This window comes from Eumetopias jubatus, unplaced genomic scaffold (assembly GCF_037043125.1).
Source record: "Eumetopias jubatus isolate StellerSeaLion01/CBP00866 unplaced genomic scaffold, mEumJub1_p1.0 scaffold_1, whole genome shotgun sequence".
Taxonomy (NCBI): domain Eukaryota; kingdom Metazoa; phylum Chordata; class Mammalia; order Carnivora; family Otariidae; genus Eumetopias; species Eumetopias jubatus.
The window spans coordinates 210,337,544-210,353,928 of record NW_028274807.1 but is presented as its reverse complement, the minus strand read 5'-3'; the positions used below and the strand labels follow the sequence as shown (position 1 = coordinate 210,353,928).

At 57.7% G+C, this 16,385-nt stretch overlaps 1 protein-coding gene across 1 annotated transcript in view; it reads right to left on the bottom strand.

The window, feature by feature from the left end:
- Positions 1–1,722: 1,722 nt before the first annotated feature.
- DOCK6 (dedicator of cytokinesis 6) overlaps positions 1,723–16,385 on the bottom strand; it is a 41,308-nt gene continuing 26,645 nt past the window's right edge. The window contains exons 27-50 of the mRNA XM_028088732.2: positions 15,036–15,149; positions 14,757–14,927; positions 14,266–14,405; positions 14,001–14,170; positions 11,566–11,726; positions 11,233–11,415; positions 10,791–10,917; positions 10,380–10,464; positions 10,162–10,258; positions 9,892–10,026; positions 9,420–9,572; positions 9,074–9,232; positions 8,836–8,936; positions 8,118–8,310; positions 7,884–8,027; positions 5,845–5,976; positions 5,738–5,752; positions 4,297–4,422; positions 4,107–4,196; positions 3,548–3,784; positions 3,016–3,159; positions 2,827–2,933; positions 2,425–2,586; positions 1,723–2,026 (exon numbers count right to left, since the gene is read on the bottom strand). Coding sequence (XP_027944533.1) covers positions 1,984–2,026; positions 2,425–2,586; positions 2,827–2,933; positions 3,016–3,159; positions 3,548–3,784; positions 4,107–4,196; positions 4,297–4,422; positions 5,738–5,752; positions 5,845–5,976; positions 7,884–8,027; positions 8,118–8,310; positions 8,836–8,936; positions 9,074–9,232; positions 9,420–9,572; positions 9,892–10,026; positions 10,162–10,258; positions 10,380–10,464; positions 10,791–10,917; positions 11,233–11,415; positions 11,566–11,726; positions 14,001–14,170; positions 14,266–14,405; positions 14,757–14,927; positions 15,036–15,149 — 3,189 coding nt within the window. The 3' untranslated portion in view covers positions 1,723–1,983. The remainder of the gene's footprint in view (positions 2,027–2,424; positions 2,587–2,826; positions 2,934–3,015; positions 3,160–3,547; positions 3,785–4,106; positions 4,197–4,296; positions 4,423–5,737; positions 5,753–5,844; positions 5,977–7,883; positions 8,028–8,117; positions 8,311–8,835; positions 8,937–9,073; positions 9,233–9,419; positions 9,573–9,891; positions 10,027–10,161; positions 10,259–10,379; positions 10,465–10,790; positions 10,918–11,232; positions 11,416–11,565; positions 11,727–14,000; positions 14,171–14,265; positions 14,406–14,756; positions 14,928–15,035; positions 15,150–16,385) is intronic.

The following is a 16,385-nucleotide window of genomic DNA, read 5'->3' as shown; positions in this document are numbered from 1 at the left end:
CATCTGACCACCCTCCAAATGCGAGGATGACTCCAGGTCTAGAAAGCAGATGGAGGTGGGGAGTGTGGTGGCTGAAGCCCCCCTCCCTGTATGGGACCCCTGGGGTGCAGAAAAGGAAACACCAGGTAGGAGAGAGATGGAGAAAAAGGGAGACGGGACACTCCCAGAGGGGACAGGTAAGGGGCCGCGGGGTCCCGGGCCGACCCGAACGTCCGGCGAGGTGTCCCTGAAGCCCCCCTGCCAACCAAACCCGGACGTCTCTGGGGTCTCCCCGCCCCAAAGATGGGGGCAAGGGTGACCCCGCCCTGTGCAGGGAGGGGGCGGGGCCTGCGGGGTCCCCGGCTAATGGCAAACAGCTGCCGCTCCCCACGCCGGCCCAGCCGCGAGGCCGAGGCCCAGCCCGGCCGGACGCCCGGACGCCTTCCCGCCGTCTGGGGCCTGGCTCGGCTCGGCCACCGAGGAGGGCGAGAGGGGGCAGAGCGGGGGTAGGGAGGTAGAGAGGAGAACCGAGGTGGGAGAAAGAGGCAGAGGGAGGGCAATGATGCGGGAAAGGGGCAGGGCGAGAAGTACAGATGGAGGAGGATGGGGCCGGGGGAGAGAAGCAGGGCCGGGGTCAAAGACGGGGGAGGGGGGACAGAGACGCGGGGAACGAGACACTCAAAGTCGGGAAAGTTTGGACCTAGACGATGGCGTTGGAAGCAGCAGCTCGTAGAGAACGGCGAGGTCGCGCCCCGGGATTGGGGGTGGGTGGGGTGGGGACCACGCTCGAACCCCGAACCGGACTCGAACCCCGACCCAACCTCGGGTCCTACTCGCCTCGCGCGCTCCGGCCGCCGCAGTCCCTGCGTCCCGCCGCCCGTGCGTCCTCCGCGCGCCACCGCCCGGCCGCCCGGCCCTCGGCGGTGGCTCCGCCCCCGCCCTGCCCCCTCCGGGCCGGCCCCGCCCCCAGGCGCCCGCAGCCCGGGCCGCCGTGGAGGGGGTGCCGGGAGAACGCGATCGCACCTGGACCGCAGGTGTGTGTCTGTGGGTGTGTTCGCGCGCGCGCCAGGGGTCCGGTGTCGTCCTCTCGCCCCTCCTCCCCGAGTCCCCAGAGCATGGTCCCCGCCACCGCTGCAGCTGGGCGCTGCGGGGGGCGGGAGGGGGCGGGGCTGGCCGAGGCCCAGCTCCGGGAGGGCGCGGGCAGTGGCGGCGGCGGGAGGTCACCCTTCCCCCACTTCCCCCCCCACTCCCCCCCCCCGCCCCCGGCCGAGGGCTGGAAGCGGCCCAGCACAGGCCTGGTACGGGGTGGCGTGACTGCCGCGGGGTGGGGAGTGGGGCTGGGTCAGTGCGAGGCTGCGCAGGCAATGGCTAAACCGGACCTGGGCTCCAATCCCCACCAAGCCTCTAACTGCCTGGTGCCTCATTTTCCCCACCTGTAAAACAGGGTTAAGAATGCTTCCTACCTGATAATGGCATTGAGAAAATTCACTAACTAGGAGGCAGGGGCCTAATGGAGGTCACAAAGGCCCCATAAATGGGGTGGTGTCTTTTTAGGAGCCATTTAGCGCAGTGCTGAGTCCTCTGCCAAGAGTTTAATTAATGTTACTATTATTTCCCATGGGCACGTGACATTATTTGTGTGTTGCCTCCTCTACTAGAATGTCAGCCCCACCAGGTTAGGAATTTGCATCGGTTGTCACTGCTGTGTTCCCGGCACCCAGTGGGTTCTCAGAGTCTGTCAAAGATCAGGGTGTGTGGGTGCGCTCATGACCCAACTCCCAGGATCCACATCAAACAGGCTGCTCATGAAAACCACTTTAAATTAGAAAAGGTAAGAAACATCAGTGCACACAGATGGGAACAGAGGAACAGAGGGCCCAGCCCCACGTGAATATGATCACCCCACAGCCCAGTGTGCCAGTGTGGGGGAGAATCCTGGGAAGGCACAGACAGTTGAGGCCAGGGTGATGGTTCTTCTGGGTGTGGCTTCAGGCCATGCGGGGCTCAGAGGTCGGCCTTCCGGAAACTTGCTCTGTTTAAGGAGTTCCTGGGGGAAGGATGAGGTGGGTCAACATGGCCAACTCCATAGTGCTCATCAGCCTCCCTCCACCCCCTCCTCTTCTAATTAGGGACTCTGCTCCTTTCCCATCCATTCTGATCTGGCCACGAGTTCACAGAATCTCTCTTGGAATCTCCCACCAAAGCTAAGAATTGTGCCCATTTTACAGATGCGGAAATCGCGGCTCAGGAACGTGAAATCACATGTCTGGGAAATGACCTCGCCAGGATCCGAAGTGGCTGCCAGGAGCCTGCCCAGCACGCATGTCCCCCTAGTTGCATGTTTGTGCCACGTCGTGAGCATGCGTGCTGACACGCACGTATAGGACAGTACCCATCTGTGCCCGCCTCTGCCCTCTCGATGGATGGGGGGCCGGGGTCAGGCACCTGAGGCCCACTGTGGTTGGCGCCAGCAGTTGGGGCAGGCGCTGGGTGAGCAGCGGCTGCAGAGCCTCCCGTAGGCGGCCGTAGTTGCGCTCTAGCTCACGGTGGTACTCCTTCTGGTCTGGTCCTATCAGGGCCTTGTTCTTCCGCAGGGCATCCTCACACCTGGGAGACAGAAGGCAGGAGAGGCTCGGGGCTGGCAGTCAGGAGAAGGCAAGACTGGAGGTGGGGGGCAGTCCATGGGGGGTGGGGTCAGGAGCTATAATGCAAGTCTGCTAGGTAGAGGAGACTTAATGAGAACCAGAGAGGCGGGAGCTCCATAATGGACATCCCGGATACAGAGAGGCTGTATGAAGTCAGGAAGGCAAAGAGCCCATAAGCGGGGCTTGGAGGGGTCAGGCCTACTTCTTGCAGAAGTCCTTGAAACACAGCCGCAGCTTGTTATGGTGCCTGAAGAGTTTGGGGTCTTCTGGGATCTCTGCCAAAAATACCTGGGCCACCTCCAGGGGACCCTGCAGGGTGAGAGGGGCTCATGAGGGTGTCCGCATGGCCTCTGGGGTGCCTCAGGCAGCCTGCCTGCCCCACTGACTGTACCTGGTTCACAGTGGGCCCCACAGAGCCCTGCAGCACCATCTGCAGCATCTTGGCATCGGGCGGGTCCTGCTCGGTGGCGAAAGCCAGCTCCCTTGTCTTCTTCTGCATGTCCTCAATGGCCACCTCCACTGGTGTCAGCACTGTCTGTTGGGGGAGGGTTGGCAGGCACTGACTGGGGCCTGAAGATGTCCTGACCCAAGCCGGACCAGAGCAGCCTGGACCCCTACTGGGGGTGGAGTGGGGTTCCAAGAGGCTGTGTCATGAACAGGGTGTGGGGACGTCTGCCTGCCTGGGTCTGGCGGTGGTGGGGGGGGGGTCTGGTCTCAGCCTCCTGTCTGGCTCTGGGGACTTTGGTCTGATTATGATCTAGCCGCCGGTTGGCTAGGTCGGGGAGTAGAGGTTTGAGTCTGAAGACTGGTGTCTAGGGGTTGGAGTTTGGGGTCCTCTCACCAGCCTGGGTCTGGGGTACCCGGGCCTCCCTTGATCTTGGGTCTCGGCCTCTCCCCTCCCTGGGCCCGGGGCCTCTGCCCACCTCCTCCCGGTGGCACACACGGATTCGCGTCTTGATGTAGGGGAAGGCGTGATCTGTGCTGAGCAGAGTCTTGCGCTTGTGCTGTTCCGGCAGCTCCCCGTGGGCACGCCCGTCAGGTGTGAAGGGCGTGCAGAACAGGAAGGTGCGCAGCCCGTAGTTGCGGTCGAAGTAGGTCACCCGGTCCTTGAGCTCATAGGTGTCGAAGTGCGGTTCCACGTAAGTAATCTGGATGTAGGCCTGGGACGCGGGGCTCAGGTATGAGGCTCCCACAGCCCCAGTACACACACTTGGGGCTTGCCAGCCTCCCTGCAGGGCCCCATCCCTGGAGAAAGGGGATTTGGACTTCCTTGGGTCTGGGAGCTTTAAATCTGGGGTTCTCACATCTCCCAAAGTCTCGAGTTTGCGAATCTCCCAAAGAGAAGGATTTGGGGGTCCCCAAGAGAGATAAGCTCTGAAGTTTGCCAGAGAAATAGGATTTGAGGGTCCCCAGGCAATAGTACTTTTGAGTCTCCCTGAAGATAGGATTTGGGGGTCCCCTGGGATGGTCAGGAGCCCTCACCTTCTGTGGGTCAAGCTTGGTCTTGTCCACAGGGTTCGAATCTTTGACAATCTCGACCACGTCCTCCCCAAACCTCTCCGTGTAGAACTCCTGGGGACATGGGGCTGACTCGGGGCCATGGAGGAGCAGCGGCCCCCGCTCTGCCCCAGCACAGCCCAGTGCCCATCTACCCCCTACCGCTGGGACGTGCCTCCAGCCGGTGTGAGATCTCGGCCAGCTTCGTGATGGACGGCTCCTTATACACAAACTCCTGCTCGTCCAGGTCACCGAAGCGGGCACCATAGAAGCCCACACGGAAGTATGTCCCGAACACACGCTGCATCTGTGAGAAGGGGAGCTGTGGCCCGGGACGCCCCCCTGGAGGCTCCCTTGACCCAGGGATGCGTGGTCCTGAGCCCCCAAGTGCAGAAGAGGTGGGCAGGGCCAGGGAGACCCCAAGAACATTAGGTCATAGGCACAGTTGGGGGGACCCTGAGACCCAGACGATGGCCAGCTGCCCACACCCTCACTCTTTCTCCCCAGCCTTTGTCTCCTGCCTCCCCCAAATCTTTGTTTTCGTTCAACACAAGCCACTGCTTTCTGATTATCCCTCTCATCCCGTGCAGTTCTTCAGAGTCTGGATCTCAATATGAAATTAGGACTAGGGCTCTGTTGCTTACAGCTGTGTCCTCAATGCCTACGGGGCTGGGTATACAGCAGGTGCTCAATAAATGCTTAAGTGGCTGAGGAAATGCATAGCCCTCTGGGACAGAGGCTCTGGCTTCCTTGTTCCAGGGCACCCCCCACCCCCAACAGGTATACTACCCTCCACCAGAAGGGAAAAGGGTAGCTCCATGTTCACTCACCAAGGCCGATCCAGGCAGAATGGGGCAGGCACAAGGGTATTGGTAGGGGAGGGAGACACAAAGTCATGGGAGAGGTCAGAGGTAAGAGCCCCCAACCCCCAGGATCCTGGTTATACTGCCCCATGAGTACCATTCTTCGGGCAGAGACCAGAGATCTCTCTCTTCCCCCTCCTTCTCTCCGGGGAAGGAGGGGACCTGCCCGTCCTACCCGGCCCCCACCCAGCCCTCCCATCTTGGCTCTGGGTTCCTGCCTTCTTTGGCCAGAAAATTCTCCCCAAACTAGGAGATGCCTAAAAATAGACCCAAGTCGGGGAGAGGCGGGAGAGGGGGAGCACGAGATGGCAGTGAGGAGCAGAGATCCTGGGAGAAGCCGGAGGAGACAGTGAGAGACAGAGACCCAGAGAGACAGAAAGAGTGTGCCCAAGACAGGGAGAGAGAAAGAGACAGGGAAAGAGACCATAATTTGAGACAAAAAGGAACACAAAGACAGACAAGGAGGGAGTCAGAGCCCCCCCTCACAGGCAGTGACCAAGCCGGCCCTGCCCGAGGGAGGGGTGTCTCTGGAGAGCTCCCAGCTGGGTGAGTCACAGGCTGCCCTTGGGATCTGGGGCAGGGAGGGGGACCTGGGGGAATGGGGGAAGAAGTGGAGGGTGCGTCATTGCCCACTGAACACCAGCCCCTGTGGCCAGGCAGCCCTGTTCCTCCAGCACCCCCTGGTGGTCCCAGACCACTGCTGACCAGCCATCACGGGGGCCCCAGAGGTAGGTGGCCACTGGGCTGACTCACCTCCCAGCCAGAGCTCTGTGGGGGAGAGAAGGATCAGGGTCAGCTGAGCTGTGGTGAGGTGGGAGGTGGGGCCAAAGGCAGGGTCTGGGAGGGCATCCTGGGCCCACCTGGTGCATGATCTTGGTGAAGGCCTCCTGCAGTTTGCCATGCACGGCAGCCAGCTTCTTGTAGTCTCGGTGGGCTTCCAGGATGGGGATGAGGGTCTTGTAGACCTCGTTCACTGCCTCGTAGAGCCCGCCCTGGGGGTGAAGGCACATCAGGATTCCCAGCACCCCCCCTAGTTTTCTCTCCTGCTTGGAACAGCCCACCCTCTGTGCAACTACCCATCCTCTAGGGCTCCATCTTTCATCACCTCCTCCAGGAAGCCCACTCTGACCACCCTGCCCCAGATGGAACACCAGTCTTTCCACTCAGCCCCCACAGACCCCTCCATGGTCTCTACCATGCTTACTACGGACCAGGTGCTGCGTACATCTATACTTTACCCACGTTCCTTCATTTGTGGGAGGAGGTTTTTTTGTTTTTTGTCTTTCTTTTTCTTCATTTCTCAGAAAACTAAAACTCGGAGACATGGCTCCCCAGGGCCAGGACCTGAACACCAGCCCTTTTGGCCTGGTGCCCAAGACTTCCACACCCAGCTACCTCTTGGCATGTGATAATGGCACTCTTAAGTGCCCCTCACCCACAGCCAGCGCCAGCACAGCAGGCAGCCTGGGATGTTTGCTGACCAACTGTGAGAGGTCTGTGTCTACCGTCCAATTTATTCCCAAGGCTTTTGTTTCTGAGCCTTTAACACAATGACAATAATGAAAACCCCACTAGGGGGCTGGCAACACAGAAAAGAATTCTCGCTGGAAAACCTGACCCTGAATCTGAGCAGGGCTCCAGATCTAATCATCAGTTCCCATAAACACAGGGGACTGAGGAACAGGTAAAGCAACACCACAGGGATGCAACCAGCCCTAAGCGGGCCAGAAAACCCCTTGGAACAAGGGGTTTCTTTCAGGTCTCCAACAGGTGAGATGCAGGGGAAAACCCAACTGCTTTCACACAAACAAGCAAACTGGAAGAGAAAACCTTTTTACAACAGTGGACAATACAACGCCTGGGCCTCGACCTATCAAGGAAAACATTAAAAACCCTTATTGTACAAAGTGGGGAACTTATGCCCTGTCTTCTGTTCCTGTTTTCTTTCTTTGATTGAGAGAGCCTTAAGAGACTTGTCAGCCAGAGCCACTGTGGGTCTTACATGGATCCTGAGTCAAACCAACCAACTGCAGAAAGAAAATTGTTTCGAGATCGTCAGGGACATCGGAGCACAGACTGGTATAAAGAGCTGCATAAAAGGATTTCACTAGCGAGGCTGCACAGGGAGGTACTTGTGCAGGTGACAGTGTGATGAGTAGGGTTTGTTTGAAGCTGGAACTTCTCTGACTCCCAGCACACAGGAATCTCTGAGATCTTGTTAAAATGTAGGGTTGGGGGGCACAGGACTCTGCATTTATAACAAGCCCGCAGGTGATGCCCATGCTGCTGGTCCTCAGACCACACTGAGTAGGCAAGCTTTGAAAAAAAAAAACTCCAGCTGAACGGTCATGTTGGGTTTCATCAATCAATCTGTGAAAATTAAGATCTTGTCTTTTTTATGTACAAAAAAAATTGTGAAAATTAAGATCTTGTCTTTTTATGTATATACAAAAAAACCCCAAAAACCAAAAAAACCCAAAAACAAAAATAAAAAAAACAAACGCCATCAAAAAACCAAAACAAAAACCTAGAGGCAATGAGGAGTTGAAACAAGAGCGTGAAGACTGGTGGTTGCTGGATTTGAGTGCTGGGTGTGGGGTGGGGGGTGCAACCTTTTATGCGTGCTCGAAATTTTCTCTAATAGAAAAAAATTTAATAGCGGCTGAGTGTATGGAAGGCTAACTACGTCCAGGCCACGTGTTAAGGCTTTTACAGGGAGAGAGGCAGGTAACCCGAGCTTGTGAAGGTCCCCGTTGTCCTCAGTCAATCCCCTGCCCAGAAAGGGATCGGGCAGCAGCTTCACTGGGAGCCTCCAAGAGCAGGTACTGGGCCCGTCAGTAGCCCTGAGGACGCCACCCTGGCCCGAGCCCTGCGTTCTGCGGCCAGCCGCAGGCCTCACCATGGTGAAGTAGGCAGCCGCCTGCTCCAGCAGCCCCACCAGCCCCAGCTCCGTGAAGTGCTTCCCGGAACAGAAGCCCTCCTCGTCGGGGGACAGGATGTCATCGGAGATGGCAGACTCCTCCAGCACGTTGGATGAGATGTTCTGGGGTGGGAGGTGGCATCAGGCCTTGGCCCTGGCCCACGGGTGCCACGCCCTGCCCCATCGGGCCCGCCACTGCCCCCACCGGCTCACCTGGAAGGAAACACAGCCCACAGGCAGGTAGCGGCTGTCCTCCAGCAGGGCGAGGTACTCGGCCACCAGAGCAGCGGCGTGCACCATGCACTGGGCGGCCTCCGCGTGGTTGCCCAGTTCCGCGTGCTTCCCGGCCATGTTCTGCAACCACGTGAGCCGCAGGTCGGGGGAGCCCTGGTAGCCGCGGGCAATCCTGGCATACGGGTGGGCGCTGGTGAGGAGGATGGGGACTCGCCTAGCCCCCACTGGCCGCCCCTCGCTGGTCCACCCCTTTGCTTGCTACCCCACCCATCAGCGGCGCTCACCAGCTGGGCCCCAAAGCTGGAATGTTAAGCCACGCCCCTGTTCCCCTTGCTCCTGGCCCCACGTCCCCGTGCACCAGGCCCCGACCTCCCACAGGCCCCTGCGCCTTCCCTAGCTCCATCACCTGTCCCCCGCCTCCCACTCCCCTACTTCTTCCCAAACACCCCTCACCTCTTCTCTAAATCGCTTTGTTCCCAGACCTGTCACAGGTTAGCACCTCACCTGTCCCCCTCACTTGACCTTATTCTCCTCTGTCGTCCTCCAATTATGTTCACCTGGCACCCTTGGTACCGTTCATTTACCTGCCCTCCCCTTGTGCCCTCTCCTGCCTGCTCACCTGTCACCCTCCCCACCCACCCCGCCGCCACCTGTCTGTGGGTGAGAACAGCTGAAGGGCCCACCTGGCCCTCGTCACCTGTACATGAGATCAATGAGCATCTCCGGGTCCTCCTGATGCTCCTTCATCTTCACCGTGTCCGTCAGGATCATGTGCAGGTTGAACATCAGGTCCTGGACCTGGAGCGGGGAAGCGGCCGGGGACCATGAGGGCATCGAGACGTGACCGAGAGCCTTAGTGGCGGGGGTGGGGGTGAAGCAGGCAGAGCAAAGATGTAGGCTGAGGAAGGCATGGCAGGGAGGCCCGGCGGTGTCACCTGCTCGGCGAAGGTGCTGTCCCGCAGCCCCACGTCCTCCTCGGCATAGGTGAGGATGGTCTTGAGCGACCGTCTCAGGTGCTCTTCGCTGAAGCTCTGCGTTGTCCCCACCAGGGATGAGAGGGACATGGTCACTTGCATCTTCACGCGGGCAAAGTTCTATGAGGAGCCGGGAAGGAAGAGAACACCTGTGAGCCTGGGACCCTCACCCCCAGGGCCCGCTCGACCTGCCGACCTCTCCCCTCCCACCCTCCATCTACTGCACCAACACACCCCCGCCCCCGGCCGCCTCCCCTCCCCGTGAGCCTCCTGTGGACCATGGCCTCTGCCTGCCGCTCCCACTTACGTTGCCAATCTCGAAATTCTGGCGCATGAGGAGGTAGAGCGAGGCGCTGGCGTGCGTGCGGACGGTGCTGAGGCGGCTGCCACAGTGTCGCAACAGCCTCAAGCAAAGGTCCGCGCACAGCTCCGTGTCTTCCTCGAACAGCAGCTCTGGGAACTGCCCCCCCAGCGCAACACAGACACTGGTCAGCCCCTCCCCGTGGTGCCACAGAAGGCCCCTGATGGGGACTGCGGCAGGGGCGTCTGTATTCTGCCCCCTCTGGCCAAGCACAGTGGGCTTCAGAATCAGACACGGGGTTAGGCCCTTGCTGTGTGACCCTGGGGGGGGGGGGGTGACTCTGCCACTCTGATCCTCAGCTCCCTCTATAAACTATGGCTCAGGAGTGTCTGTCTCATGAAGTGGCTGAGCAGCATACAGTAGGTGCTCAGTGGGCTACAACGATTACTCAGGGCCCTGCCTGTCGAGCGGGGCTTACCTTGGACACCAGGGCTCGCTGTGTGGCCAGGCCGTGCTGCAGGAAGAGGGCACTCTGGGCGCTGCCCAGACTATACAGCACAACCTTAAGCACTGCACCCAAGATGCTCTCCCGGGCCTCTGACAGCATCACTGTCTGCCAGGGGGTCGGGGAGAAAGGGGTCAGAAATCCAGCTGTTAGGGACTGAGCTGCTTCCCGGGTCAGGGAAAGAGAGATCACAAGGCACGGCGGTGGGGTCAGAGGTCAGAGAGATGCTGGCTCGAGCCCTACCTGCACGATGATCTCCAGTGTGTCCAGAACCACCAGGCTGGCCTCGGTTGCCAGGTTCCCGTCCACCAGGGCCTCATGTTCCATTTCATCCTTGGTTCTGGAGGGGATGGGAGGGGGCTGGGGGCTGAGCTCTCTGCCCCTCCCTTAGCTGCCCTAGGGGCAACCCGTTCTCCGGAAACTGGTCCGACCCCAGCGACCGACTTCCTGCCCACACCCACTTGTCCACGCGGTCCGAGGCCTGTCTCCAGTGCGTGATGCTCTTCCGCCAGCGGACGTTCTCCTGGTTCCCAAACGGGCTCCTCTCTGACATATGCAGGTGAGTGTTCGCAGACGTGCAAAAACATAAGGACGTGTGACCGTGAGGAGAAGGGCTCAGGCATTAAGAGACACATGTGGGACAACCCGTGAGGACACCGGGTGACATGTATACATGCTAAGGGAACACAGTTAAACACAAACAACATGAGAACAGGGAACACAGATGCCCGCGTGCATACAGACGATGTGCGCACTTCCTTCTGGGAAAGGGGAGGCAGACACAGAGGTAGGGATGCCCCCTTCTTAGGGTCCCTCAGACAAAGGCTGGGAGCAGCCGGTGGGGACATGCACACAGTCCATCTCCCTCTCACCACGACTCCGCCGGACCATCTCCTGTCGTGCTCCAATGGTGCCCAGGATGGCTTCCTCCAGACGGGCCTTCATGTCCAGTGACTTCTTAAATGTGAGGCTGTTGATGCGCTCAAAGGCCTTTTTCCCCTGTGAGGACAGAGAACAGGTTGAGGGTTGACTCTGCCCTTTCCTGTGGGACCCGGGCTGCTTGGTCACACTCACTCAGCCTTTTCTGACCTCCAGGATCGTGTGCTTGGAGACACAGCTCTCCCCTTTACTGCAAGGTCTTGGCACCTTCCAAATGCTATTCACGAAGATGATTTTCCCTTTTCTCTTTGGCTCAGCCCAGAAACAGTCCACCCCTTGACCCTCAAACCCACAGGAACCTGGGCGTGAAGACAGTTCACCCCTGCTTCGTCCACCCACTCAGTCCCCTGGCCCACCCCACCACCATCCCCACACCTTGTACTCAAAGGCAGCCAAGCAAAGGTATAGCAAGTCCAAGAGGCGACCCAGCTGAGGGAGGGCAAGGTCAGCGGCCCAGCGCTGCAGGAGGGCTGGCTCAGCATTCTTCAGGACCCACAGCACACACACCAGTAAGGTCCGGCTGGACTCGGCAGAGAGGGAACCGCCTGAGCGAGAAGCCTGGGGCCAAACAGGGGAGAGGGTGCTCAGAAGGGATGGAGCTGATTCTCATTTCCTCCATATTGTGATGAGAACTGACCTATCAGGATATCCTATGTAACTTCTATTACCAGGTTGGATGGTGTCTCTGGGGACCAGCGCCATACTCACTGCCACTGGGCCCTGAGAGATGCTGGCCCGGGAGCCAGGGGCTAGGGGGCCACCAGCGATGGCCATGGCCACTGAGGGGTTGATGGTGCCTCCGATGTCCCCTTCCCCTTCTGTGTCTGAGTCGAGCATCGAGGCCAGTCTTGACCGTTGACCTGGGCCCTCTGGGGGCAGGGACAGGGACAGAAGAATGAGCCCTTGGTAAGTACCGTCTCTATCTCATAGTCTAGCCCAAAGTTCGCCTCCTCAGGGAAGCCTTCCCTGATAGCGCTCCCCGAGGCCAGGGTGAGGTCTCCAGTTATCTATTCTCAGAGCTCACTTTTTGTGCTTATGATTAGATACATTTATCATACCATTGTCTGTACGATGACAAAAGCCTGAACTATATCCGCTCGAGCTGCTGCTATATGCTCAACACTCAGAATGTGGCCTGGCCCATGGGAGCCATAAATGTTTACTACGATGATGACGATGATGGGAACAATGGCAGGAATAACAATAATAATAATTAGTAATAAATGCTGCCACAATGATTACAGCATCAGTTGGCACTTAGAATCTCCTATGTGCCAGGTGCCATTCTAAGCACTTTGAAAATATTAACTCGTAATCTTCAAAACAACCCTATGAGATAAATGCTTTTACCCATCCCCATTTTACGGGTGAGGAAACTGAGGCACAGAGAGATTACATCACTTGCCTGGGGTCACACAGCAGGTAAATGGTAGAGAGAGGATTTTTTTTTTTTAAAGATTTTATTTATTTATTTGACAGAGAGAGACACAGCGAGAGAGGGAACACAAGCAGGGGGAGTGGGGAGAGGGAGAAGCAGGCTTCCCGCGGAGCAGGGAGCCCGATGTGGGGCTCGATCCCAGGACCCTGGGATCATGACCTGAGCTGAAGACAGACGCCCAACGACTGAGCCACCCAGGTGCCCCTAGAGATAGGATTTTAACCTAAAGAGTTGGCTTCCAAACTCTATGGTCTTAAAAGAGTAACTCCCATAGCCCCCCCCCCACCAAAAAAAAAAAAAAAAGTCTCGCCAGAGACAGGAGCTGCCAACAAATACAGAACTGGTCTCACCCCAAAGATTCTTGAAACAGAGGGTCGACTGAGCTTTAACTAAAGCTCTAGCTCAGCTTAACCTAGCTCAGTTCCTGACCAGACTGAGACCAGCCCATTTTCCTCTCTGCATAAGGGAGGGAAAGGGGGGCGCCTGGGCGGCTCAGTCGTTAAGCGTCCGCCTTTGGCTCGGGTCATGATCCCAGGGTCCCGGGATCGAGCCCTCCATCGGGCTCCCCGCTCAGCGGGAAGCCTGCTTCTCCCTCTCCCACTCCCCCTGCTTCTGTTCCTTTTCTAGCTGTGTCTCTCTCTGTCAAATAAATAAATAAAATCTTTAAAAAAAGAAAAAAGGGAGGGAAAGAGGAACTGTCACTGGGAAAGGATGACATTACCTCAGTCCCAATGATTCGTTTACATACAGCATCCAAAATACCGTAACGAGTTGTAAGACATAGGAAGAGGCAGGAAAATGTAACTGATAGGAGAAAAACAGACAACAGAAGCAGGCACACAGATGGCCAAATGTTGGAGTTAGCGAACAAGGACATTAATATGTAAATTGGCAGAAAAGATGGACAAATGTGGGTAAAATGATGGCAAATTTCAGTAGAGAACTGGGATCTACAAAAACACACACGCACAAAATCAAACGAACGTTCTATAGCCGCAAAGTATAACATCTGAAATTCGGAACTCATGGATGGGGTTAACAGAAGACTGGACGCAGCCAGAGAAGACCGAAGCAGTGAGTTCCAATACAGGTGAATGGAAAGTTTCCCAACTGAAAACGCAATGGAAACAGGACAGAGTACAGCAGGCACTGAGATGCGATCAAAAGGTCTAACGTACGTGTAATTGGAGTCCCAGAAGGAGGGAAGCGAGAAAATGAGGCAGGAAAAAAAAATGCAAGAGGTAAAGACTGAGAATTTTCCCCAAATGACAAAGGGGATCCACCCAGAAAGCCTAAGTCTGTGCTTCCAACTGTCCCCTGTCCCCCAGGTGCCAGTGAAGGTTGAAGAGGAGTGACTGAATGAACACGGGGCTCCGACCATCCCCTCACCGCAATGTTCCCCACCTGCCCCTCCTCACCCATCGGGAGGGTGACAGGGTCCCAGGACACTCCTCCCCATATTTTCACATAAGCCTAGGAAAGTGCATGCGACCACTGTCCCCATGTAACGGGTGAGAAACCTTTAGGCTCAGAGAGGTTAATGGCTTGCCTGGGGCCCCACAACAGAACACTGGAACCTCTTCCTCTGACCCCCACCACCCATGCTTTTATTCCTAACCCTGCTCCCCGCCTTCCCCGACCTGAGTCGATGTGATCAGTGAAGCCCCTGGATCATGTAGCCCCATCCTGCCCCCGGCCCACTGACCAGCAAAATCATGCAGGCGTGGCAGCGTGTCCCGTGCGAGTGACAGCAGCGGCAGGTACAGCTCGGCCACACGGGCCTTCACAGCAGCCTCAGCGTAGCGGGGGTCCGCATCGTGGCCACAGAGCAGACTGTGCACGGCGCTGATGGCCTTCTTGTGCAGCAGGGATGCCCTGTGGTGGGGGAGGTAGCGAGGAGCTCGGGATGGAGCAGATGTGGCTCCGGGACCTTTTCGCCAGCCCAGGGACCAGAGCGGGCCTGTGCTCACCCCTCGGCCTCAGGCTCCAGGGCCAGCGCCAATTCTGTCAGCAGGAGCCCAGCCAGGAAGTGCTGTTGTCGGAATGGCCCGCTCAGCTCGAACATACTGGTTACCTTGGGATCTGGGGCCTGGCTGGAGAAGGTGGAACTCTGCAGAGGGCAGGAGGAGAAAGCAGGGATGGCGGGAGGCCAGGGGTCAAGGGTCGGGGCGGGGGGAGACTGGCGTTAACCCATATGTGAAGTGACGGGGCCTGGAGTCAAAAGTCAGAAGTCAGAGAAACAGCAAATGGAACCCCAGGCGGGAATTAGGATTTGGGGTGAGATATAAGCAGCTGGTCCCCCACTCCAAGAAATTTCCAAGACTGCGGGGTCAGAGGTGAAGGGTCAGACTACCTGGGCTTTGGCCCACTCTGACATGGCCAAATGAGGGTCCCACAGAAGAGAGGCTGAAGGTGAGTGGTCATAGGTCAAGAGGAGGAGCCAGGAGTGAGGCCAGCCCACCTGGGAGGTGGTGGAGGATACAGAGGGTGAGGGCGAGGCCGGGGGCGACAGGGGGCAGCAGGGGAGGTTGAGGGTCACGTAGTGCTCGTGGCTGCACAGGATGCGGGTGAAGTCCATGCGTAGGGTCAGCAACAATGCCGGGTTGGGGGCCGACTGCAGCCGTGTGGCCACCTGTGGGGGAGGGGGGTCAGCAGGCGACCTTCATGTGGCTCTGCCCACCACGCCCACCACCCCGCCACGTCACTGCAGGTGTGCCATTCCCACCGTGCCCACCCCTACCTGCTTGTAGTGGGCCCGGACCAGGCTGAAGATGAAGCCGCGGTCCACCAGGGACAGCAGATCGCTGAGGAAGAAGGCCAGGCTGGCGTTCAGGCGCTCGGCCAGCTCTGCATCCTAGGGGCACAGGGCCGGTCAGCCCGTATCCACATGTCCCATGAGCCTCAGTCTCCACACGGGGCCTGGCTCTCACCAAGGCCACCAGTGACCTCCAGGAGCCGCGTCATTGCCCCAAAGCCTTGGGACTTCTTGACACACCCTCGCTTCTGGGCTCCAGATACACCTGGCCCTCCCGGTTGTCCTCTTCCCTCTGTGCCTCCTCTTTCCCACGGTTATATGTCTACGCTCCTCAGGACTCTGTTCAGAACACTGTTTTCTTTCCTTCCATTAGATTTGACCAATACAACATGGATGGCAGAAACTGGCTGCTGACTTGCCCCAATTCCTCTCCCCACTCAGAGTGCTGGAACCCTTCTTCACAGTTCAGAGTTGGGCAAAGACTACATTTCCCAGCCTCCCTTGTGGCTGAGAATAACCATGTGACTACGTCTTGGCCAATGGGGCTTGGGAAGAACTGATGCCGTCACTTATACGGAAGGGGCAGGTCTGCCTGTTCCCACCTGCCACGCCTCATGTGGGGGGCACCATGGTGAACCACGATGGCCAGTCCCACACTGTGGAATCCCCTGCAACCCACCGAGGCTCAGAAATAAACTCTGGTCACATTTAAACCACTTGTAATGATGATTAAGCAAATTAACCTCTCTCTTAACTAATATGCTCTCAGCATTTAGCAAGACTATACTGAGCATCTACTATGTGCCACGCCCTGTGAAAAGCATAGCCGTGGTCCCTGTAGCTTGTCCAACTCACAGTCTTTGCGTGGGGGGAAGGCAGAGAATAAATAAAAGGACTGGGGATAGTTCCGTGTATTTTGAAGAAAACTGAATGGGGTGCTGTTTTGAGAGAAACCCAAAAGATAGGAGAGAGCCAAGATGAGAAAGGCATCCTGAGCAGAGAGAACAGTAAGTGCAAAGGCCCCGGGGCAGGATGTGCCTGGCAACCGTGAGGAACAGCAAGAAGGCTGCTATGGCTTCCGAGGCCTAGCTGATGCTTGTTCTGCTCTCATGCTACCATAAGCCACAGAGTGGTTAGCCTCAGTGGCCCTCAGTTCCCTGCGACCCAAAGAAACAAGATATAAAACATGCCTTAGCTCTGAGTCCAGAGGGGAGCAGAGACTGGGTCTTCCTTGTACACTGAGCCTGGTAGTCAGTGCTCGATAAATGTCAAGTGAAGCAATGAAACCACCGTGGCCCATCACTGATGCCTCACTAGGCAGCTGTGCTGCTTCTT